The sequence below is a fragment of the Triturus cristatus genome, chromosome 3_1 (assembly GCF_964204655.1).
Source record: "Triturus cristatus chromosome 3_1, aTriCri1.1, whole genome shotgun sequence".
NCBI classification, from domain to species: domain Eukaryota; kingdom Metazoa; phylum Chordata; class Amphibia; order Caudata; family Salamandridae; genus Triturus; species Triturus cristatus.
The window spans coordinates 328,140,445-328,167,308 of NC_140583.1; the positions used below are offsets into that span (position 1 = coordinate 328,140,445).

At 43.6% G+C, this 26,864-nt stretch overlaps 1 protein-coding gene across 1 annotated transcript in view; it reads left to right on the forward strand.

Moving 5' to 3' along the window:
- The window catches only part of LOC146860197 (stimulated by retinoic acid gene 6 protein-like), a 425,550-nt gene that overhangs the window by 177,315 nt on the left and 221,371 nt on the right, over positions 1-26,864 (forward strand). The window contains exon 4 of the mRNA XM_085646323.1: positions 9,799-9,938. Within this exon, the coding sequence (XP_085502449.1) occupies positions 9,799-9,938 (140 nt within the window). The remainder of the gene's footprint in view (positions 1-9,798; positions 9,939-26,864) is intronic.

Here is a 26,864-nt window from a genome sequence, read left to right on the forward strand (position 1 = left end):
TTGTTTTCAATGATTGCACAGTGCGGACAAGCAACTGGCACTGTGCAATCATTGAAAATGGCATCTTGCACAGTGCGAGCTGTAGTTTTCTGCTGCTCGAGTAGATTTTTACTCGAGCTGCAGCTTTCTCAACGCGAACTGGTAGTTTCTCATCGCGAGCGGTCGCGAGCATACGCGACCCCTCGCAATGAGAAACCTGACCTTCTCGTGTTGGGAATCTCGCCGGGAGGTTTATTTTCCATGCTCGCGAACAAGGAAAAAGTCTCGCCAGGATGTCATTTTGCTTGCTCGCGGTCGCCAACTTGACGTTGAAGACCGCGAGCAAGCAAAAAATGACCGCAGCACTACGCAACACTACGCTACGCGTGTTCGCACTGTGCTACGTGCAGTTTGCGTAGCGCGAAGTAGCGCGAACTTCGCAAACTACGCGATCGTAGCGCAGTGCTTCGCCCAGGCCTAGTTAAAATGTATAAATGGTAAACATCGACTGAAATGGTATTTGGTAAATCATGAAAACATGTACACTGAAATCAATAAGTCATGTGGTGAGGAACTTGCTGCTTGTGTGTTACCATCCATGTCCCCAGAGCAAACCTTAGCCATTTTTGAGGTTGTGGTGTTATCAGTAGGATCGATGTTAATAGTTCCAGTGAAGGGACAAGTTAGAAACAATCCTAAATGGTTTGACCACGCATGCTCTAAGGCAAGCAGAGACCTGAGAAAGGCGCTAAAAACCAAACCCAGAGATTCAGGTCAAATTAAAAACCTGCGACTGATTTACAAGAAATCACTTGCTAAACGGAAAAAAGAAATTAAGGATTGTACCTGGGAGTCTCTGCTTGATCCATCAGTCCTGGGCAATAGCAGCAAATTCTGGGAAATTATTAATAAACCCCTGTTTGATAATCCCAGTGACACTGCACTTGGTACTAACATCCCAGAGGAGGACTGGGTCACTCACTTTAGTGCAATCTTTAAAAGCAATGAGCAACAGGCAGAAAATGACTTTTTAACTCCCATGGAGAATCTTTTGTGCTTTTCAGTTAATGAAGTAGAAAAGGGCATTCAAGGACTAACTAGTAATAAGGCTCCAGGCCCGGATGGCTTGCCCCCGGACCTTTTTAAATATTGTATCTCATTATGGGCCCCTGTCCTTACTGCTGTAGTAAATGCAGCTGCGGTCTTTGGATGTCCAAAGTCGTGGGGGCTATCGACTATAGTGCCCGTGTTTAAAAAGGGCGATCGTAGTAGCCCGTTATGCTACAGGCCAATATCTTTAATCAATTCTGTAGCCAAAGTGGTAGGGGGTGTAATCCTGAACAGGTTAACTGCATGGGCAAATGAGAATAATGTTATATCCCCAATACAATACGGCTTCAGACCTGGCCACTCGACAGTAACTCAGTGTCTGAACCTATATCTGATTATAGGTAAATACACCTTGGCCCGGCAGGGAACCATCCACATGGCTTTTATGGACTTATCGTCCGCATTTGATTGTGTGGACAGAGGCAAACTGTGGGACACCATGTTAAAGATGGGCGTTGAGCAGAATTTAATTAACTTGCTGGCTGCCCTGCACTCCGATACAAGAGCTAACGTTCGATATATCCAAGACCTGAAAGTGACGGGGGATATCAGAATTAACCGGGGTGTCCGACAGGGGTGTATCCTGGCTCCATTCCTCTTCAACTTGTATATCAATGAGTTGGAGGAATACTTGCTAAGAACTGGAGCGGATTACCCCTATGTAGGCCGAAAAGGCGTTCCAGTTCTGCTCTACGCGGACGACGCTGTCCTTATTTCAAGGACAGCAATCGGCCTTCAGATACTTTTAAACTCCTTCTTTGATTTCATGGAGTCTCGAGGCCTAAGTATTAACAACTCTAAGTCCTATGTTATGAAGACAGGCCTAGGGTCACGAAAATCTAATCTTTTTAACATAAATGGGGAAACAATTCCAACTACCAAAACCTTTTCATACCTCGGGGTCCTTCTTGATCATCAATTATCTTGGGGCCCCGCTGTTCTTAATAAGAAGGGCGAGGTAACTCGCGTTAACGCAGCCATACTTGGCTTCGCGAGAAAAATGGGCAATAGCCCGGTGGCTGCCTTGCTTAAATTATACCAGGCCAAGAGCGTTGGGAAGCGAGCTCTGGGGCTACAGCCAGACGCGGGACCTGGAGGTTGTAGAAAATAACTTTCTGAAGAAGATACTGAGGCTGCCAAGGGGAACCGGAAACTTCTCGGTACACGAGGAGCTAGGTGTGCCCTACCTTAGTGACAGAATAGCAGCAAATCCCCTATTGTGTTGGATGAACTGTTGGCTAAATAACGACATACCTCTTACCCATGATATACTAAAAGAAGCTTTAACATGGGATGGTAGGTTCAAGGTCCCGTGGCTGAAGGATATTAACGATTGTCTTATTGAAATAGGACGGCCTGACCTGTTTTTAACCCCACATTTTATTACTAAATCAGATGTCATTTTTGTGAAAAATACATTCATGACAACAAGGTATTTTGTCCGGGAGGAGGTTGAGCTCCAGAAAGACAGTGTTAGGAAACATGTTCTACTTAAAACCTGTCTTCAAATGGAACCATATCTGTCATGGCCTATGACTGGCTACGAACGTTACCTATTAACAAGGTTCCGTTTTGACCTGTTTCATCTCTTACTGGCGGTACCGAGTGGGGCCCATCGAGGTCAAGTGTTGCCAGCTTGCGGCTGCGACGGGAAGTCTCCGCAAGATCTGGCACACTTTTTATTTATTTGTCCTTATTACATAGTACCCCGGAGGCTATATCTTAAACCATGCCTGAAAGAACTGAAATTTGCACAGATCAAACCAGCACTTTACTACCTTCAACTACTGAAATGTGACTGCACCTTATTTGTATGCAGTTTTCTGAAATTAGCAATTACTTTCAGGAAAAGTATGGAGGGATAATTATGCTGCTATTGCCGTTAGGCATTTTTAACTTTTTTACCTTGTTATAATTATTTATATTCTTAACATGTTTATTCTGCCTGTTACTCTTGTTTTATATTGTTTATGTAAATTTTTGTCTCACAAATGAAATGGATGGTTTGATTTTAACTGTATGTTTATGAATTGCGCTTTTATGATTGTAAGGTTTACAATCGAATAAAGTCATTTGTACTTGTACTTGTACTTGTACTAACTGGCAAGTGGATTGGTCAATCAATCAATCAGGGGCTTGTATAGCACAGCTACTTTCCTGTGAGGGTCTCAAGGCACAGGGGGCTGCTGGTCCTTCTCTTTGCAGCATCATTCGAAGAGCCAGATCATGAGGTCCTTCTTGAATTGTGTCAGTGACACAGATTGCCTGAGGTGGAGGGGCAGGGTGTTCCAGGTCTTTGTGGCGAGGTAGGAGAAGGATCTTCCTCCAGTTCTGGTCTTGTGGATCCTGGGGACGGAGGCTAGGGTGAATTTGGCTGAACAGAGTTGTCTGGCGGGTACGTGGAATGCAAGGCGGTGATTCAGGTATGCTTGTCCTTTGTCGTGGAGAGCTTTGTAGGCATGTGTGAGGAGCTTGAAGGGGATTCTCTTGTTTACTGGGAGCCAGTGGAGTTGTCGGAGGTGTTGCATGATGTGGCTGTGGCGGGGGATGTCGAGTACCACTCTGGCAGTGGCGTTTTGGACATTCTGCAGATTTTAGGCTGTTTCTCAGTGACACCAGGGTAGAGTGCGTCGCCGTAGACGTCTGCTGGTGATGAGTGCAAGTGTGACCATCTTTCTGGACTCTGTAGGGATCCATTTGAATGTGTTTTGTAGCAGTCGGAGCGTGTGGAAGCTGGCTGAGGAAACCGTGCTGATTTGGCGGTTCATTGTGAGGGATGAGTCCAGTATGATGCCAAGGTTGCGTGCATGGTCCTTTGGGGTGGGAGGAAATCCAAGAGCCGCTGGCCACCAAGAGTCGTGCCAGGCTGAAGGAGTGGGTTCCAGGATGAGTACTTAAGTCTTGTTCAAGTTGAGCTTGAAGCAGCTATCTTTCATCCACGTAGCAACATCCTTCATTCCGCTTTAGAAGTTGGTTCCGGCGGTTTTGGGTATGTTGTTGAGGGGGACGTCAGTGTAGGAGACGATGTTTAGTCAGTGGCTTGTGACGATGGTTGTGAAGAGGGCCATGTGGACGTTGAAGAGAGTGGGTTTCAGGGAGGAACACTGGGGCACTCCGCAGCTGACCTCTATAGGTTCTGAGAGGAATGGGCTTAGTCTGACTCGCTGAGGCCAGCCATTGTTCCATTGCGCAACTGCAATGACCACATCTACAGATTATGTTGTTGTCACTACTTTAGCCTTTTATGTCATTGAGAAGAATCACTTAGCCATCAATTGGAAATGTGGCTGTCTGTCAAAACTAGACAACAGTGCAATTAGTCTTAGGACAAAACTAAGCAAAAAATAGACGTAAAACAATCGGTTTAAGAGGCATGACTTCAATTCCCAGTTGCGGTATTGACAGACATGGATCCCTGGAATGTCCCAGTCTTATTTGTGTGTTGAAGGTAGATCACATAGCCATTCATTCATTAATTCAGTCATCTATCCATCCTTTCAACCGCTCATTCATTTTGTTATGCCCTCTTCTTGTCTATGTACTGATTGTGGGCTATGCACACCTATTTTCAAAGGATCACTGACATAATATCGACTACAAAAATATAGACTTACAAAAATATCGATGCCAAAATATAGAATGCCAAAATATCGAAGTCCTATCTCCAAACAGGAAATTACAAAAATATCGAATCCAAAATATCGTTGTAAGTAATATAGTTAGTCAAAATATCGAATTTTTTAAATGTTTTAAAAGTAATGTTAAATAAATGAAATAATACATATAATTAACTGACACATACTTAAAAATACTTAAATAACAGTAAACTTAATGAATAATTAAAGTAAGTAAAAAAAAAATTTAATACATATATCTTAACGTGATATTAATTAAAAATATTCAATATTTTCTGTGTAGGATAGCGGGCGCGTAAAATTTACTATTACCACTCCAGTAAGTGCAATAGTAGGGAAAGCGTTGGATAGCGGGAGGGTAAAAATTACTATTCCCACTCTAGAGAATGCAACAGTAGGGAAAGCGTTGGATAGCGGGAGGGTAACATTTACTATTCCCACTCCAGTGAGTGCAACAGTAGGGAAAGCGTTGGATAGCGGGAGGGTAACATTTACTATTCCCACTCCAGTGAGTGCAACAGTAGGGAAAGCGTTGGATAGCGTAGGGGTAAAAATTACTATTCCCACTCCAGAGAGTGCAACAGTAGGGAAAGCGTTGGATAGCGGGAGGGTAACATTTACTATTCCCACTCCAGTGAGTGCAACAGTAGGGAAAGCGTTGGATAGCGGGAGGGTAACATTTACTATTCCCACTCCAGTGAGTGCAACAGTAGGGAAAGCGTTGGATAGCGTAGGGGTAAAAATTACTATTCCCACTCCAGAGAGTGCAACAGTAGGGAAAGCGTTGGATAGCGGGAGGGTAACATTTACTATTCCCACTCCAGTGAGTGCAACAGTAGGGAAAGCGTTGGATAGCGTAGGGGTAAAAATGACTATTCCCACTCCAGAGAGTGCAACAGTAGGGAAAGCGTTGGATAGCGGGAGGGTAAAAATTACTATTCCCACTCCAGAGAGTGCAATAATAGGGAAAACATTGGATAGCGTAGGGGTAAAAATTACTATTCCCACTCCAGAGAGTGCAACAGTAGGGAAAGCGTTGGATAGCGGGGGGGTAACATTTACTATTCCCACTCCAGTGAGTGCAACAGTAGGGAAAGCGTTGGATAGCGTAGGGGTAAAAATTACTATTCACACTCCAGAGAGTGCAACAGTAGGGAAAACGTTGGATAGCGGGAGGGTAACATTTACTATTCCCACTCCAGTGAGTGCAACAGTAGGGAAAGCGTTGGATAGCGTAGGGGTAAAAATTACTATTCCCACTCCAGAGAGTGCAACAGTAGAGAAAGCGTTGGATAGCGGGAGGGTAAAAATTACTATTCCCACTCCAGTGAGTGCAACAGTAGGGAAAGCGTTGGATAGCGGGAGGGTAAAAATTACTATTCCCACTCCAGTGAGTGCAACAGTAGGGAAAGCGTTGGATAGCGGGAGGGTAAAAATTACTATTCACACTCCAGAGAGTGCAATAATAGGGAAAGCATTGGATAGCGTAGGGGTAAAAATTACTATTCCCACTCAAGTAAGTGCAATAGTAGAGAAAATAATAAATGTATTTTTATTTTTAAATTAATTAATTATTAATACAAAAACAAGTATTACCATTAATTACCAATCACACAAGAATTGATCATTTTTAAATACCAATACATTTTTGTTTAATTAATTAACAATTAATAATTAATTAACAAACAATTGTTTTTCAATAACAAACATTAATAAATGCAAATAATACCAATTAATAATTAATTTATAATATATTAAATTAAGGATATACACAAATTATTTAAATAATTTTTTTTTTCCAATTATATTACTTCCCTCCATATTCCCGTATAAACACAATACCCGCTACAAATATTAATTGAATACAATTAACATAATTATCAATTTACCTATTAATACTAATTAATTACCAATTAATACTAATTATTTACAAATTAATAATTAATCAACAAACAATTAATTTGCAATACCAATTAATAATTAACTAATAACAATTAAATTACTTCCCACCCTATTCCCCTATAAACCCACAACCCGCTACAGAAGTAAAATGCAAAATTAAATTAAAGATATATTAATTAACAATATACACAAATAAATTACATAATTATTTATTTACAATTATATTATTTGCCACCATATTCCCCTATAAACACACTGCCCGCTACAAATATTAAATGAATACAATTAACATAATTATCAATTAAACAATTAATACAAATTAATTACCAATTAATACTAATTATTTACCAATTAATAATTAATCAACAACCAATTAATTTGCAATACCAATTAATAATTAACTAATAACAATTAAATTACTTCCCACCCTATTCCCCTATAAACCCACAACCCGTTACAGAAATAAAACGCAAAATTAAATTAAAAATAATTAATAATTCCTATAAATTATTATTTAATAATATATAATTAAATTACTTCCCACCCTATTCCCCTATAAACCCACAACCCGCTACAGAAGTAAAACGCAAAATTAAATTAAAAATAATTAATAATTCCTATAAATTATTATTTAATGTACTATAATTAAATTACTTCCCACCCTACTCCCCTATAAACCCACAACCCGCTACGGAATTAAATTACAAAAAAATAAAAAAACATAAAATTCAATAATTTAAAAATATTCTAACATACATTCCAATATTAATACATACTTTTAACACATATACTAACACTTAAAACAGTATAAAAAAATCGATATTTTTAACAACTATATTATTGCAATCGATATTTCTTACCTGTTTTTCGATATTCTTCACCACTATATTTTTGCAAGTCGATATTCTGTCCATTCGATATTAAAAACTCGATATTCTTGCTACTCGATATTTTTTTTTCGATATTATGTCTATTTACCATTTTCAAATAATCCAAATATAAGCAAAGACTTTGATCAGTGTGCAAAGCTCGATAATGTGTACCTGTTCACACCTAAAACTAACAGAAAAAGGGGGGGGCAGCCTGCTCACCTGTCTGCTGGACTCATGCTTGCACTACTGTTGTTGATATACAATTGTTCAACCAATTTTTGTATATATTTAACTAATAATTCTTCAACAAATCTTTTTGGTAATTCAGATTTTTACTCAATGGTATACCAATTAATGGAAATTATAACATTAAGTATATCTTGTACAGTTCATATCATATAACCTGACCAAACAATATTCTTGACAGAAGATCTGCACATATTTCAACGTAGATGAATTAAGTCCATTTCAGGACTAGTCTGTCCCTTCTTCAGGGGAAACACTGTAAGATTAAAAAGTAAAAAACATGCATCATATGTTGTACACTGTTGTGTCTCTTTCAACACCAATCCCCATGTGAGAGAGTAAATTGACTTGAACAAAACTCCAAATAACATGATTTGTCGGTTTTTTGATAAAACGACACACTGTGTAAGTGACCCTATGTTTGAACGAAATTAAAATAAGTAGATAACACATCAAAAAGGAAACTGGATAGAGAAAGAAATAAAATAAAGAAAGAAAACGCATAAAACCATCACCACACACAAGAAATAATGATACCCGACATTTTACTCATTCTATGTCAATCTTTGTAAGTCAATGTAACCGTGTGGACAAACGCTACCAAAACGCGTAAGGAATTCACTGCAAGAAATAGTTTAAAAATCACCGGAATGAAAATACAGGTACCTCATTATTGTAAACGTGCTGCATTATATGCACAAACGATGTAACAATCTCTTACCCACTGGTGCCGTCAAAACTACACCCTGTGTTCCTGAAATAAAAGAGGGATGAAAATAAACAACTTCTTCCCCCAACAACATAATTGTTAAACGAAACTCGAAGTAACCCTCAAATACTTAATCGTACCGTTATGTGTCTAAGACTGCTCAGTCGGATTTGTGCGCCAGCTTCGCGTACTCAGCCTTTCGCCCGATCTTCTCGTTAAAGAATGATCACATGACCACAAACGTCGCTACGTAAATCTCTTAATCCTGACAGGCTATTAAGTGTCACGCTCTACATAACATGACAAAGGATTCCAGCCTCAACTATTTTCACTTGATAACTTTACTGTTACCTAAACAACTACGCGAAGCTGGCGCACAAATTCGACTGAGAAGTCTTAGACACATAATGGTAAGATTAAGTAATTGAGGGTTACGTCGAGGTTCGTTTAACAATTATGTTGTTGGGGGAAGAAGTTGTTTATTTTCATTCCTCTTTTATTTCAGGAACACGGGTGAAGTTTTGACGGCACCAGCGGGTAAGAGATTGTTACATCGTTTGTGCATATAATGCGGCACGTTTATAAAAATGAGGTACCTGTATTTTCATTCCGGTGGTTTTTAAACTATTTCTTGCAGTGAATTCCTTACACGTTTTGGTAGCGTTTGTCCATACGGTTACATTGACTTACATAGATCGACATAGAGTGAGTAAAATGTCGTGTATCATTATTTCTTGTGTGTGGTGATGGCTTTACGCATTTTCTTTCTTTATTTTTCTTCTTTCTCTCCCCAGTTTCCTTTTTGATGTTTCATCTGCTTATTTTAATATTGTTCAAACATAGGGTCACTTACACAACAGGAGTCGTTTTATTAAAAAACTGAAAAATAATGTTATTTGGAGTTTTGTTCAAGTCAATTCACTCTCTCACATGGGGATTGGTGTTGAAAAAGACACAGCAGTGTGCAACATATGATGCATGTTTTTTACTTTTTATTCTTACAGTGTTTCCCCTGAAGAAGGGACAGACTAGTCCCGAAATGCATTGGGCTTAATTTTCTATCAAGAATATTGTTTGGTCATGTTATATGATATGAACTGTACAAGATATACTTATTGCTACAATTTCCATTAATTGGTTTACCGTTGAGTAAAAAAATCTGAATGACCAAAAAGATTTGTTGAAAAATTATTAATTAAATATATACAAAAATTGGATGAACAATTGTATATCAATAAAAGTGTGCAAGCTTGAGTCCAGCAGGCAGGTGAGCAGGCTGCCCCCCCCCTTTTTCTCTTCTTGCCTATACCATGCCTTAATCTTGATTTTGTTTATATATGTGCAGGCCTGCTAACTTTGGAAGTTTCTCTTCAAATCGATGGTCTCTTGCAGCAGCATGCGGTTCAACAGCCACTACAGTATTCTTGCTTTTTATCAAGGGATATCCGAATTACTTTCCATTTACCACTCCAGTGTGGGCAGACGGTAAGACAACACCAGACCGTTTTCTAGCTAACACTTGACAGACCTGGTAAGAAGAAATGTTTTTAATGTGAATTTAGGGAGGTTGATTAAGTGTTTTGCATTGATCTAAACTGTAACAACATAATGTGATGAGAATGAAGAAAATGTAGTCCTGGACATATTTTTGCCTTAAGACAGTCAATCGAAAGCCCATAACACATGAAAAAAGATCCTCATTTGGCTGCTGAATATAATGATATAGGCAAAATAATAAATTGTAACCAAGCAAAGAAAAGGCAGCCCGCTCCCTTCATATCAATCTGAACTAGTAATTATCAATCTTCATTTAATGCAACAGCCTAACCAAATATCTCATTCTTTGCATTACACAGTTTTACAGCGTCTCTCGTGTATAATATCCCAGTCCCTCTCAGCGATCCCGATAGCCAGATGTTTGTTCTTTCCTAAGTTTGACTATTCTGATCCATCCCTGCATAGGTCTAGTCCAGCTCTTCAATAGTTTCCCCATCAGAAGTTTCAGAGGCATTTGGATCATATAAACCTCATGCCCATAAAAGCATAGGAATGTGATCGGGGTCCAAGGCAATCCTCCCCTGTTTTTAGGTTTCATCTGCACAGCGCTTGCGCTGTGCTTCTGAAATCGTGTGTATTTAATATGTCTTAAAAGGGGGCTCTTACCAGTTCCCATTGCAGAGTTACTGTGTCAATTTGCTTTTGTGTGGATTTTGTTGTTGTTGCTAACTTCCCCTTACGATACTTCTACTAAAGCTGTTCACATTGTTTAAGCTCCATTCACCATCAAGATAAGATCTCTTTCTACGGAAAAGGCAGACTGTTTCTAACAGTATGTTGGAATGCTTCCTTTTTAGGTCTCGCCTAGTGATGCAGCGCGAAAGCGCTGCCATTGCTTTGCGAGGCATGCAGTATACACTATAGCTGGGGGAAGCTCCGCCCACTTTCCATCTATAAGTTTCATTGGCTCCCATTATAAATTGAGCATTCTGATTGGTGTTTACCTTCTTAGTCCCGCCTCCTGACGGCCATGTCGTCATTATTCTTCTTCCAAGGCTATCAGACCCTTTACTGTAAAAAACATTTTGTTCCCCTGCATCTAACCCTTCCCTCCTGCAGTCCGTAATTTTTTTCACCACAACCACCCGCCCACCCCCTCCCATTCGTGCCTTCTTTAATGCCCGCACTTCTGTTTCAAATGCAACAGGGCTCGCGTAAATACGAGTCCCGTTGCATTTTCAGTGCTTGTTTGTTTTCTGATTGGTGGCCCAAATTGCACTCTTTGTTTCACATGCGCAAGATGCCTTACATCGTACGCATGCGTGACAAATCAGTGCCGTTTTTTCCAATTGACTGTGAGAGGCAGAGACAGCACAAGCAGCGGTCGGGAAAAGGCTCATTATCTTCTCCCAGCATTTTCCCGGCCGCTGCTTGTGCTGTCTCTGCCTCCCACAGTCAATTGGAAACAAGCATTTACAATGCAATGGTCTCGGCAATTTTATAGGTAGAGCTATTGGTATTGCTCATTATTTTTTTATCATTTTTGTATCCCTAAATAAATGGCATTGTCATTTCTATTGGCATTAGTTTTTTTTTGCATATGTGATACCTATTGCACTAGCAGAGAGAGAGTGAGGTATAGAAATAGAGAGTGAGGTAGTGAGAGAGAGTGAGGTAGATAGAGAGTGAGGTAGTGAAAGAGTGAGTTAGTGAGTGAGGTATTTTCTGACGTAGTGAGATAGAAACAGTGAGTGATGTTGTGAGATAGAGAAAGATTGAGGTAGTGAAAGAGAGAGTGAGGTAGTGAGGGATGTTGTGAGGTATTAAGATAGAAACAGAGAGTGATGTAGTGAGGTAGTGAAAGAGTGAGTGTAAGTGACTTAGTGTATTTGAGAGAGAGAGTGAGGTAGTGAAATAGAGAGAGTGAATTAGTGAGTTAGAAAGAGAGAGTGAATTTGCGAGGTAGTGAGCGAGTGATCTAGTGAAGTTTTGAGAGAGTGTGTTGTGATATAGTGAGGTAGTGAGAGTGAGATAGAAATAGATAGTGATGTAGTGATAGAGAGTGAGGTAGTGAGATAGAGAGAGAGTGCATATAATGTATTTTAACCTGGGTGATTGTTGGGAAATCTGACGTACATACCCCTCCCCCCCAATCTTCCTGAAGAAGCTACCCCCTGTGCATTATGCGAGGCTGACTGCAAATAATCGAGTCCTGTATTTCACAAGAAGCATTGACCAATAACCACTGAAAAGAAGAGCTTGTGCCCCAAAAACTTGCCCAGGGCTGTCTGCCTTGCAGAATTAGCAGAATACCTGGGTTATTGTGGATATTGATTATTGGTATAAGATTTTCTTACATAGTTTGTATTTTCTGAATATTCATAGGGTTTCAGAGACTTTTTATCAGTAGGCGATTTGGGCATGCGGTATTGATGTATTTTCTGTTTTTGTCATAGTACTAGAGTGCATGGCAGCTTCTGTTAATAGATTATTGTTCCTGAATATTGATAGAGTGCCTGTGAATTTTAATTAATGGGTTACTGTTTCTGAATATTGTTTGTGTACGAGGCCTTGTATTGATAGGTCTGTTTCTGGATGGGGTGTTTAGGACATTGTACGAAAAGATTATGGCTTTGTTCCTTACAGGTCTGTTCCTTCATGGAATCCTTAGATCAGGGGACACCAGATTGGGCGAGACCACCCGTGGTATTCACTGGGAGTGAATCAATGTAAAAGGCCTGCACATGGCCTAGTCATTTCTATATTGTTACTGTTGTGGCATCTTGAATGCTTAGAACCAACCACTCACACACAAAGGTTTTCTCCTTAAGCCACTCACTGGTATAAAACTGGGAGTGGGGGATCCGAGAAGTGGCATGTTCACCCCCCTCTTCTGGGCGCTATATCTGATGCCGTTTCAGATTGAAGTACTGGATCTTACCCAGGAAGAGTGGCATAACTAATGCCCCCCGCAGTGCGGGTGGCCCCCTCAGCACAGTAGCCTGGCCTGAGGGCCCCTGAGTGAGGGGGGTGGGGCTTCAAGTTTGGGGACACCACTGCCCATGAATACTTCTGTAGCCTGGCCCGTGCAAGATCAGGAGAGACAGGCCCTCTGCAAGAAGGAAGCGGTGGTTGGTATTGCTCATTATTTTTTTATCATTTTTGTATCCCTAAATAAATGGCATTGTCATTTCTATTGGCATTAGTTTTTTTTTTTGCATATGTGATACCTATTGCACTAGCAGAGAGAGAGTGAGGTATAGAAATAGAGAGTGAGGTAGTGAGAGAGAGTGAGGTAGATAGAGAGTGAGGTAGTGAAAGAGTGAGTTAGTGAGTGAGGTATTTTCTGACGTAGTGAGATAGAAACAGTGAGTGATGTTGTGAGATAGAGAAAGATTGAGGTAGTGAAAGAGAGAGTGAGGTAGTGAGGGATGTTGTGAGGTATTAAGATAGAAACAGAGAGTGATGTAGTGAGGTAGTGAAAGAGTGAGTGTAAGTGACTTAGTGTATTTGAGAGAGAGAGTGAGGTAGTGAAATAGAGAGAGTGAATTAGTGAGTTAGAAAGAGAGAGTGAATTTGCGAGGTAGTGAGCGAGTGATGTAGTGAAGTTTTGAGAGAGTGTGTTGTGATATAGTGAGGTAGTGAGAGTGAGATAGAAATAGATAGTGATGTAGTGATAGAGAGTGAGGTAGTGAGATAGAGAGAGAGTGCATATAATGTATTTTAACCTGGGTGATTGTTGGGAAATCTGACGTACATACCCCTCCCCCCCAATCTTCCTGAAGAAGCTACCCCTTGTGCATTATGCGAGGCTGACTGCAAATAATCGAGTCCTGTATTTCACAAGAAGCATTGACCAATAACCACTGAAAAGAAGAGCTTGTGCCCCAAAAACTTGCCCAGGGCTGTCTGCCTTGCAGAATTAGCAGAATACCTGGGTTATTGTGGATATTGATTATTGGTATAAGATTTTCTTACATAGTTTGTATTTTCTGAATATTCATAGGGTTTCAGAGACTTTTTATCAGTAGGCGATTTGGGCATGCGGTATTGATGTATTTTCTGTTTTTGTCATAGTACTAGAGTGCATGGCAGCTTCTGTTAATAGATTATTGTTCCTGAATATTGATAGAGTGCCTGTGAATTTTAATTAATGGGTTACTGTTTCTGAATATTGTTTGTGTACGAGGCCTTGTATTGATAGGTCTGTTTCTGGATGGGGTGTTTGGGACATTGTACGAAAAGATTATGGCTTTGTTCCTTACAGGTCTGTTCCTTCATGGAATCCTTAGATCAGGGGACACCAGATTGGGCGAGACCACCCGTGGTATTCACTGGGAGTGAATCAATGTAAAAGGCCTGCACATGGCCTAGTCATTTCTATATTGTTACTGTTGTGGCATCTTGAATGCTTAGAACCAACCACTCACGCACAAAGGTTTTCTCCTTAAGCCACTCACTGGTATAAAACTGGGAGTGGGGGATCCGAGAAGTGGCATGTTCACCCCCCTCTTCTGGGCGCTATATCTGATGCCGTTTCAGATTGAAGTACTGGATCTTACCCAGGAAGAGTGGCATAACTAAGGCCCCCCGCAGTGCGGGTGGCCCCCTCAGCACAGTAGCCTGGCCTGAGGGCCCCTGAGTGAGGGGGGTGGGGCTTCAAGTTTGGGGACACCACTGCCCATGAATACTTCTGTAGCCTGGCCCGTGCAAGATCAGGAGAGACAGGCCCTCTGCAAGAAGGAAGCGGAGAGAAGATCTTCTGGTGGATCCCCACCGAGACCAGGAAGACCGTCACCCAGGCCCTCGTCACCAGTCGACTGGACTACGGCAACGCCCTCTACGCCGGTACCACCGCCAAGCTCCAGAAGAGACTCCAGCGGATCCAGAACGCCTCAGCCAGACTCATCCTCGACATCCCACGAACCAGCCACATCTCCGGACATCTAAGAGACCTGCATTGGCTCCCCGTCAACAAAAGGATCACCTTCCGCCTCCTCACCCACGCACACAAAGCCCTACACGACCAAAGCCCGAGCTACCTCAACAACCGAATCAACTTCTACGCTCCCTAACGCCACCTCCGATCAGCCAACCACGCCCTCGCCGCCGTCCCCCGCATCCGAAGAGCAACAACAGGAGGAAGATCCTTCTCCTACCTGGCCGCCAAGACCTGGAACTCCCTCCCGACCGACCTGCGCCGGACCCAAGACCACCTCTCCTTCAGGAAGAAGCTGAAGACCTGGCTGTTCGAGCAGTAACGGCACCCCCCTCCCCCCAGCGCCTTGAGACCCTACGGGTGAGTAGTGCGCTCTATAAATGTCATTGATTGATTGATTGATTGATTGGGAGGTGGGGAAGGGCGGTCTGTGTGTGTGGCTTGTTAGCCACCGAGCCCAAAGTTGTGAGGCTCCCAAGAGGCAGAACTTGAGATGGTCGTTAAAACATAAAAGGAAGACAGACTCGTGAACATGTGTGACGCAGGTCTTGGAAGTGAACGAGAGACTGCGGAACTGTGGGGATAAAACCACCCTAACCAGGCTCGGGGTGTTTTGTTTTAGGAAAGGAACAATGTCGGCGGATATGGTCGCTCCTGGTGACACGAGGGAGCACCTGAGACACATAGCAAAGGGCGCGTGTAGCTCTCTGCACACAAGCCACACACAGCAGCCTCTAAACACTGTTCTTCTGCATGAACTGCCAGTGTCGTATTCAACCCTAGCTTTTAACCAACTTATCAATCAGTCAGGGGCTTGTAAAGCGCTACTACTCACCCATGAGGCTCCTAAAGCACTGGGGGAGGGGGGGTAATCTTTGCTTTAAAGACTTGTGGGGGGTATGTAGGATGTATGACACTCTCGGACTCAAAACAAACAGAGCTGAAACAGGCGGTGCTAGGAATTTTTTTTACGGAAGGCGCTGGTGGTGGTGCCAAATTTAGTTTTGCCTTTGGCGCTATTTACACAAAGCCCCCCATGTGTTGGTATGCTTGTTGGGGTGGTTGTACCAAAGGCGGATTCTAGTATGCCAATGGTTGCGAATTAAGAGCTGGCAGCTGTTGTATTAAAGCAACCTTCCACACAGCACTTAGCAGCGCTGGCGTAACTCAAAATACCCCCCTCCCCCACCGCAAGATGTGATGGGGGGCTGAGACTCCCACGTCACAAATATACAAATGTCTGGGGCTGAAAGGGGCCCTTAGAGATTGGGGGTGGCTGCGTTTGGCCCCTGACACTCCGTGGATCACTGTGCCGGTCCTCTCAGGCGCTGTGCACACATGGGTGACTCCACCTCCCTCGAATCCACACAAAGGCGGCCGGGCCCGCTAGACAACAAGAGCGTGTCCGGGAGGGCCTGCGCCCTTCCACGCAGAGCTGAGAGCCGAACCCCGGGGGTCAACACTGTGGAGCCGCAAGGATATCAGCGAGATTCCGGGGAGGGGGGCGGGACAAGGGGCATACACGAGCACACAAGCTTCTCTAAATAAAATAAAACACATACTACTCAGGCAGTTTCAAACCCAGCAATCGCGCACACGGTAACCAAACAGGAAGAAGCAGCCACCACGGAGGCAGACACACAAACTACTGCAGAAACAGCCACATAAACAGACACAGCACATGCATAGACACATTCCTGAGATCACCCGCATGACCTGGCTCGAGATGACAGGGACGCTCCCTTGGCTCGCAGCCGACACCGCGCAAGCGACAGATGCCACCGCGAGGCAGCTGTGCATAACTGGGGAGCGAACTGGTTCCGGGACAAGAGGCTAGAGAAGTCTGAAGAGAGCGCACTGAAAAGGAGATGACGGAGCGAGAAGGGAGCGAAAGAAAGGGAAGAGAAAACGAGAGAGGGGAAACGCATGTGGACAACTGAGTTTTATGGCTCCGGCGGCCATGTTAATGTGACAACCCAAACAAGGTAGAGCAAAAGGCAAGCACACTACCTTTCTCCGAGGCAAAGCAGAAATGCCTCGGAGAAACGCAGTGGCGTTTTCGGATTCGGGGGCGTGTTTCTTTTTCTCTCCTCTTGCCATTTGCTGGAGGAGAGAAAAACACACCTAAAAAAGGGCGTGGCTAAAAAGTGGAAAGAACAGCACGGAACACGCCCCCGAATCTGAAAAAGACGGAGCCTATTTGGAGGGACGGCTCTCTCCTCCAATGGCTGGCCTCCGTTTAGGAAGCCAGCCAATGGAGGAGAAGCAAAAAGAGAGGCGGGCTAAATAGCCACTCTAAGAAACATAAGATCTCCGGACTTCCGGTTCTGCCTTCGGCAGACCGGACGGTCCTCGACCTAAAAACGGCACTGATTTGCCGTTGGACAATGGAGGTCGCCGGACGTTTGCCAGAGTTCCACAGGAGGACGTCAGGAGAACCGAGTGGACGTCTCAGCAGGTGACTTCCAGGGTGCCAGCACCAGAGCGAGAGGAGATGCGGAGGCTTCATCAGGGAGAGGCACTTGGTACAACGCTACCCTGGCTTTCAAAGACAGTCATGGCCTCAGGCAAGTGACTAACAACAGATTGGTAAAGGTTGGGTGGCATAGCTGAGAACGAACCCTTTTGGCAGTCGTGGTAGCACACTTGCCGTAATGTCTGCAATGACACCGTGCACTGGATCCCAGTACTGTGCTATGCAGGAGCAATGCTACGCTAGTTGTAAAAATCCGACCCGATCCGCCCGCAGCACGCACATGTCCAGCAGCAGTATTGTCACTGCTGTTCTGTAATATCCTCCCCGAGCTAACGACGCCACTCCTTCCTTGTCCTAAGCACCGTCACTGAGGCTGTGGTCCGTGTGACCAAGCGCGATACGTACTCTGCCGGGGCCGAGGCTTCACATAGAGTCCTTGCAGTGCAGAGGAAACAGCAATAGCGCTTTATAAAAACTCTAGAAAACAAAGAAGAAAAATAATATTCAGCATGGGCAAAAAGCCATAACAACCCCAAAGGGTCTGCACGAAAATCGGTGACTCTTGCCTCTCACTGAGTTTGCCTCTCACTAAGTGCCCAGCCCCCATCATTGCCATCTTGCCCCCACTGGGGCAGTTTCCTTCTTACGGTGATGCACAAACACCCCCGGCCACTGTCTCGCGGAGGCATTCACACTCAGTGCGCGCTCTGTTGTTCATTGCCCCCATGCCTGTACACTGCACCCCCCCATACAATACTCGGGGTGCCCCCTGTCAGGAAGAGTGATATCCGAACCATTATCACTCGTTGCAGCAGTGATATACTGCGGTAGATGTCACCAGGCATTTATTCCAGGCTGGTAAAGAAGAGTCACCCGTGATTCTGCAGCAGTAAATCACCCCCTCTGCCCTCCAACAATGGCCGTCTGAGGGACCGTCACTTTTTGGCCGGAGCAATAAACCCCCCAGGGAGGGTGTGCTCCCGGACTGAAGAGGGGAGGGGGGAGTCACACCAACAAACACAGCCACGCGCACACACACTGTTACATAATGGACGCCACACTTGCAATAAGAATCTTTTTTTGATGTTTATTTAACTTTCGTTATAAGACCTCAATTCCGGCTTAAACACTGGGGCGCCGCGAGTATTTAATCGCCTACGGACACTCATACCCTGCTCCTTAATATGGACCAGAAGGAAGTGTGGGACTCGGATCAAGGCGAAAACATGCCAAGTTAGTATTCCATTGGCATGGGGAGGGGTTTGAAAGCATTGCCAGAGACTTGTGTGAATCGCCCATGCTATATGATGCCATTTCCTGTGGTTATTGGGCCACGGTCTTGTTGTATACATTGCTTTTCGTGCAGCTGGTAAAAAGCCTTCCATGACATAAGCGGTCCCATTTGCACCTGGTGGAGCATGCTGAACACCATTGTCCCATCAGTGTGTCCTCTAAGCAGCAAGGTTTGAGGGCTTTAACTCCTCGACCTCGCGAAACGCAGTAAAGCTGCGGCGGCCATGTGGGGAATGGAGGCCCCATCTCAATTAAGGTGGTAGCAGGATATTGCGTTACAGACCGAATCATTAATTGGGCATCTTCATTTACGTGACTGAAGAAAACTTTGTTTTTGCGAGGAAGCAGCAGCTGATCTGGTGTTTCTGTGCTGCCCAGTAAAAATGCCTTTTGTGCCCTCGAGTGAGGTCTTTGGTTCTGAAAGCCGCCTCTGGTGCAGGAACCCAGGGTTCGAGCCTCGAGGTCGCGTCCACATCCTGTGATTCTGGGCAAATCACTTAATCTCCCCGTGCCTGAATGTGTAATGTAAATACGGTGCTCACGTACAGCGCTCCAGTACCTTCGGGTCGAGTTCGCGCTATATAAATCTGCAACAAAAAAAAAAAGAAAAGTCATTCAGTCTTATTACAGGTTTACACAATCCACGGCAGCTACATTACTGTAGCTTCCTGTGGACCAATTACCACAACTTAATTAGCATTAGCATGGATTCTTTTTTTCTGCCAAGGAATCCGGAGCCAAAGGGCAGCAATGAGTCAGATGTCTTGCACTACTATTAATCGCACACATTGTTCTCCTCTCTCATCCCACCATCCTTCCCTCAGTTTTATTCCAGCTGGCTCCAGCACATTTTCTCTCTGCTTACCCTGCACTTGTGAGTGTGCACCCATGCCAGGCCCGATCCACTGTACATTATGCGGGGTGAGTGTAGGCTTACTCGCAAGTTGTTGACACATTTCAGTGTTAACAATGTATTTAATAAACCACCATCGGGCTCACACATGTGAAATGTCTGGTGTGAGGAGTTTCTGGGGCCCAGGAGCAAGGGCAGAGCACATCAAATTGCATCCTTTGCAACACCAGCAGTGCTGCTCCCCTTCACAAGCACAGACAGCGACGAGTCGGGCTGCAGCTGAACTCAGCTGCTGAAATTATCAGCCTTAAAAAACAGATTTGCAGACGTGGGCTCAATAACACACACAGCTGAGCACAGCACAGCACCAGCAGTGACACTGAATGTGTGAGTACTTTACACAGTCTGTCACGGGTGCGGCTGCACTGTAGTCAGTGCGGCCTGGGGTGCCCGGAGAATTTAACATATTTAAGGCTAGAAGCGCCCTCTGAAAGATCATCACCTGCAGCAGTTAAAGACTGCGCCGACCTCCCGGGCCAAGGGCTCTTCTCAAGCGCAGCGCACATCCTGTTCAGTCCGTCCCAGTCTGAGTCGCCCTGCCACACGGCCGTGTACGACTCAGAGCCGGCTGCAAGCTATGGCTCTCTGCCCCAGCCCTGCCCAAAAAGCAGTCACTCGGAGGCCGCGCTGCTGGACCTGGCGGTCACCGTCACTTTTTTCTATGAAATGTATAGAGGTGCACAGGGCTTTAAGTGGGATGAAAAAACTGTGGGGGTGGTCACTCAAAGGGGCCACTGTAATTAAGGGCATGGCTTAAAACACATAAGCTAAAAATATGCACTTAGCATAGTGTGCCGCCCGACTTGTATTTTGCTGTTTCTGTCATTGCATCCAGACATATGATACAACAAGTAACATCATATCTACAACAAGTCAGCACTATTGGCTTTGTCAATGGTTGTTAGTTGCATAAGATAATCAAGCAGCAACTATGGCTCAATTATAATATTGAAAAAGCTTCCACTTAAAGCCCTGGTGACACCACAACAATGTTGCTGCTTCTGAGTTTTGAAAAGTGAAGTGGCAATTTGAAGTGTGCGCTATTCAATCGGGCCTCGTCACTCGCATCAGCGCTCAGAGTTTTGTGTTTTAAAAAAGCAGACACATGGGAGGTGTAAGAAGCAAGGATTTCCCTTACCCTACAACACTCACCTGGCATGATGTCATGCCGTAACTCCCCCACTTATGAGAAGTGAGGAGTAGGCCAATGTGCGGCAAAGCTAAATACATGTAAGGTCCCAAAGGCGAGACCGTTTGCATTGCAAATGCTTGTTATTACTTATTTGTGTAAAGCAGACGATTTAGTCCTAGAGAGTTTGTGGCATTTCCTATTCATGCCTCAGTACTTTGCATTGCACTTTGTAGCCCCTGTCGGATTGTCTTTTTCAACTTAATCTATTTGGTTACTATGATCAAATTCTAAATGTTGTGATAAATATTGCACGTTAACAATAAAGTTAATATACAAGAGCTATGCTATATTTTACTACTAAACAGGCAGCCACAAGTGCAGTTACCTTGCAGACAACAGGGTCATGATTTGAATGGTGAACGAGGTGCAATAGCACCAGGTCCAAAACTTGTCACTACTTCTCTAAACACATAATATTGCTATATTTGACTAGTAAACAGGCAGTCACAATTGCAGTTATCTTGCAGCTAACTGAGTCATGATTTAATGGTGCAGCAGGTGTAGTGACAACAGGACCAAAAGCTCTGGGAACCCCACTAAACACCTAGAATTGCTATATGTTACTACTAAACAGGCAGTCACAAGTGCAATTTCTTTGTAGACAACAGGGTCATGGTGTGAATGGTGCATAAGGTGCAGTGGCACCAGGCCTCAAACTTGTCAGAACTCCTCTAAACACCTAATATTGCTATATTTTACAACTATACAGACAGTCACAATTGCAGTTACCTTGCAGTTAAAAGGGGCCTGATGTAATTGGTGCAGCAGGTGCAGTGACAATGGGACCAAATGTTGTCATAACTCCACCAAACACCAAATATTTCTATATTTTACTACTATACAGGCAGTCACAAGTGCAGTTATCTTGCAGACATCAGGGCCATTATTTGAATGGTGAAAAAGGTGCAGTGTCACCAATCCCATAAGTTATCATAATTCCTCTAAACACCTAATATTGCTCTATTTTACAACTAAACAGGCATTCACAAGTGTAGTTATCTAGCAAGCACAAAGGTCAGGATTTCAATAGTGCAGCAGGTGCTGTGGCACCAGGACCAAAAGCTCCAGGCACCCCACTAAACACCAATTATTGCTATTTTTCACAAATAAACAGGCAGTCACAAGTGCAGTTATCTTTCAGGTACTAGGGTTATGATTTGAATGGTGCAGCAGGTGCAGTGGCACCGGGCCAACCAGTTGCCAGAACTACTTTAAGCACCTACTACTGCTATATTTTACCAGTAATCAGACAGTCACAAGTTCAGTTACCTTGCAGACAACAGGGTCATCATGATTTCAATCGTGAAGCAGGTGCAGTAGCACCGGGCCCAAAAGTTGTCAGAACGCCTCTAAACACATAATATTACTATATTTGACTTCTAAACAGGCAGTCACAATTGCAGTCACCATGCAGTTAAAAGGGACTTGATTTGATGCAGTGGTACTGGGGCCAAAAGCTCTACGGACCCCGCGAAACTCAGATTGTTGCTAAATATTACTACTAAACAAAGTAGTAGTGCAAGGGTGCCTGCACCGGCCAATGGCAGCTGTTTGTGTGCCAACACAGGGGAGAGCACAGGAATGCAACATATTATTGTAAATATGTCTCATTCCTGTGCTTTAAAAGTGCCGTAGCGTGGCGCAGCCAAAGGGCGTGCTTTGCCGCGCTGTGGCACATTCTTGTAAATCTTCCCCCTAATATTGCTATATTTTACTACTATACAGGCAGACATAATTGCAGTCATCTTGCAGTCAAAAGGGGCTTGATTTGAATGGTGCAGCTGGTGCAGTAGCACTGTGGCCAAAAGATCTATGGATCCCACTAAATACAGAATATTGCAACATTTTACTACTAAACAGGCACTGCAGTTATCTAGCAGGCACTAGGACCATCATTTCAATGGCGCTGCAGGTGCAGTGGCACCCGGAAGAAAATTTGTCAGAACTCCTCTAACCACCAAATATTGCTATATTTAAGTACTAAATAAGCAGTCACAAGTGCAGTTATCTTGCACGCACTAGGGTCATGATTTCAATGGTGTAGCAGGTGCAGTGAAACCGGGACCCAAAGCCATAGGAACCCCTCTAAACATCAAATATTGAAATATCGTACTACTAAACAGGCAGTCACAAATGCAGTTACCTTATAGGCAACAGGGTCATGATTTGAATGGTGTAGCAGGTGCAGTAGCATCGAGGTCATAAGTTGTCATAACTCCGCTACACACCAAATATTCCTATATTTTACAACTAAACAGGCAATAATACATGCAGTTATCTTGCAGACACTAGAAGCATGATGAATGGTGTAGCAGGTGCAGTGGCACCGGGCCCAAAAGTTGTCAGAACTCCTCCAAACACTTAATATTGCTATTTCATAAATTAATTCTATTATTTCATTTTTCAAAATGTTGCTATTTGTTGCCTGCACTATACTACTAGTAACAGCACAATATATTGCCTTTTTGTACATAAACAAATCATAACACTTTAACTGACTTTCGGTAACTTATATTGTACAACTACACAGCAAGCTTCAACTTACAACAAAAAACGGCTTGTTATTAATAACACAGGCGAAACCTATTGCAATTACCAATGATTGTTAATACATGTACGAAAAGGGGACCATATTCTTTCAAATTTGGAGACTCTATCCCCACACACAGCTGTCAGTTTCTCCATTGCATACAGTGAGCATACCTTGGACCTCCATAAAGGGATCAATGGTGTAGACTGGACCTGCCACTGCCAAGCCACCGGCAGTCGCTCTGCAGTGAGTATCTGAGTGACAAGCCTCTCCCCGGCATTGTTAAAGGATGTTCTCCTGTGTCACCCAGCACCAGGTTTGTGGGTCCAATTATCAAGCCAAGCCTGTTATCTTCTTTTTTGCAGTAAAATAGATTTTCAAAATGATTGCACCTGCACACAAAACCACTACATATGCCCCATCGTGCCTTTCCCAGCCTTACAGTGCCAGCAATCTGCAGGCGACACTTGGATGGCAGAGCTGGTGTCAATTACCACTACATAATAGTCTTATAACTGTTTTTATGATACAACGAGCATATAGAGGAGGACATAGCCCTCCTCCAGATGTTTGACAAGGAAGAGCATTCTAGGGAAATTCCCAAATCTTCATTCCTCATCCAGATGTTTGACTAGGAAAAGCAATCTAGGGAAATTCCCAATTCTTCCTCCCACTTGAGAGCGTAGTGTATCCAAAGGTGGAGTCTCTAACAATCGGTACAAGCAAATGATCCCATTCCTGGGTCCATGTTCTCTCATCAGTGCTTCAATGGGTGTGAACTTGCGCTGGGTTCGGTTCGGAGGCAGCCAGAGTAAACGTTACATCATAGAGATAGGATGCTTTGTTTCAAGGGACAGCCACTGTGTAAGCTCAGTTGGGGAACGAAATTTACCTCTGGAATAGAGGTCAGCTGAGGCAGCCATGCCATTGCTAAACCATTTGTGAAACCCCTTGTCCGTCCAGCCTTGGAGAAGGTCAGGAGTAATCAATACTGGAGACATCTGGGACCGGTATGATGTGAGTTTGGAGGTTTGAACACTGGCTGACCAATGGGTCAATGTGATGCACATGGAGAGCAGCAGAGATGACTGCTGACGATGTCACAGAGAATGCCAAGGTAGCACATAGATTGGTTTAGTCAAGAAATGCGCCTCCATCTGCACACATAATTTCTGACAATTAGGACTGGTAAGGTCCAGTAAGGGACGAAACTGGGCCACCCGGATATAACGATCCACTTCGGGAATCCCAGCCCACCCTCTGATTTACTCCTGGAAAGCATTTTATACAATATCCTTGTGGTTTTTGCACCCCACACAAAGGGAAGGAGTTTTCTTTTAATAATCTGGTTAGTCTCCCTTGGTATCTTGGTACCAAGAGTCTGAACCACATAAAGTAGCCTGGGCAAAAAATTCATTTTAATACATGGTACTCTCCCAAACCACAAGATTTCCAGTCTCCCCCACCTGTAGAGGTCTTTGCAAAGAGTATCTAATTAAAGTGGGGGGGATTAGCTTCATGTAGATTTTCTCTACAAGCTGTAAGCGTAAATCCAAAATAGTCAGAAGTAGATGACACACATATGCCAAAATCTGTCATGGGAGTCATGCCTGCTTCCAAAATGGTGTCAGACGCTCCATAGCTTAGAGTATTTAATTTTAAATCTGGAAACTCTGGAGAAAGAGTCCAATTCATGGATTAAGGTAGGTGTATAGGCCTCAGGTTTGGGAATAAAACATAAAATATACTCACAAAAAAGTATCAGTTTATATGTCAACTCTCCATCCTCTAAGCCTGTGGTCAGCAGACTGTGGCTTACTTTCCAGGCCAAAGGCTCTATCTAGGTCTGTCGGCCCATAGGAATGAATGGGAAGACATTCCTTATTTGCGACTCGCAATTTGTGAGTCGCAATTAAGGAATGTTTAGGAATCGCTATTTTTATAGCGATTTTTACATGCTGAGGCTTTTGAGAGTCCTTAATTGCAATTCCTTAATAATCGCAATTAGGGACTCACAAAAGCTTTTCTTGATGCGTGTGCCTGGAAGTGTAGTATCTTGGTAATATGTTAACCTTAACAAGTTTGTCTAAGAACAGTTGTAAGATCGCTGGAGTAACTGATTTGCATTCACCATAACCCATGAAAGAAAGTCAATATCTTAAAGGAAGTTCAGACTTTTGTAGTCAGTCCATCAAAAACAATTCTTGTTATTCTGTTATCAAACATTTTTTCAAGTAAAGACTTATTTGTTATTTTTCTAATTCGGTGGGGGAGGGGGAATTAGTAGAAAAGGCATTTTAGGAAATAAAAAAGGCCAAAGTGATTGCTTTGGTTTTTGGTCAACTTACTAGGAAAGTCATTGTGGAGACCGGTTCTTATCATGGATTGGTGTAGTTTGTTACTGGTACAAGTTAATAGCAATCGAAAACATCATTTTTTTCCCTCCCTTTTGTCTGTCTGACTGTGTAAAAATGAATTCAAGTTTTCAGAGAGAACTCGGTACCACGAAGTTTTGGTTGTTTTGGAATTTAGATGCCTGTTAATCGGAGCTTTTTATTTGTTCGAATAAAGATCTGATCATAAGAAAAGCCAAGAGTTGTATAAATGTCAGTATTGTAATAGCTGCCCAGCATGTAACTACCTGACATGTGGAGGGAAACATGAATTAGTCAGCCAAACTCCAAGAACAGCTGGCAGCAGGCGACCCAACCCCAAAGGTCTCACCAGAGTCCGTGGGTCATATATATATGCCCTAATCCTATTCTCTAGAGTGGGAGTGGGCACCGGTAAAGGCCAGTTACCCTCTCCTGGTCGCCCACCTACTGGCCGAGGAATTGTGGAAGAGATGGGGCAGTGGGCCAAGCTGATTCGCACTACCAGTACCAACAACACAAGAACTGGGAAGGTCGTAGAGATGGAGCACGATATAAAGACTGACAAGAAACATGGGCAGTGTCATTTCAGAAGGAATCGCCCCCTTCAGGAGGAGTGGCCTCTTCCCTAACTTAAATTATAAAGGAAAGCATTGACATCTGTAGCCAGGGATTAGCTAGTAAGCAGTTACTAACACAAGGGCATATTAGCAAGGGCTGGCGATAATATTAATGCCGCTTTAGCATCCGTTTTCGGGCGAAAAGCGGCGATAATTTTATCGCTCTATCACCAAGGACACGCTAGCGTGTGTTTCCTTGCATTAGCGCCCAGTTTCTTGCCGCCTCGCCTCGCATCCCTAATGTGATGCAAGGTGGGCGTGCCTCGTGAAACTTCATTGGGAAATATCGCTAACGGGGCTTCGCGATATTTACAGCGCAGCCCCGTACGGCATGGGATTTTCTTTTCAGCACTAACTCGCCCTTAACGCTGCTTCCAGACGTCTGCAAAAAACATGAGTTATGTATGTTTTACGTTGGTGGTGGATTATGGTGATATGACCACAGGGTCGTATCAGCAAGGTTATCGCCGTATTCAGGAGATCAACAATGGTTTTCCAGTGATGTTTTTGCCATTTCCCCCCTATCGCTGGAATTTTATTGCCCTGGAGAAACGCGCTGTTTTAACACGCTAACCGGGT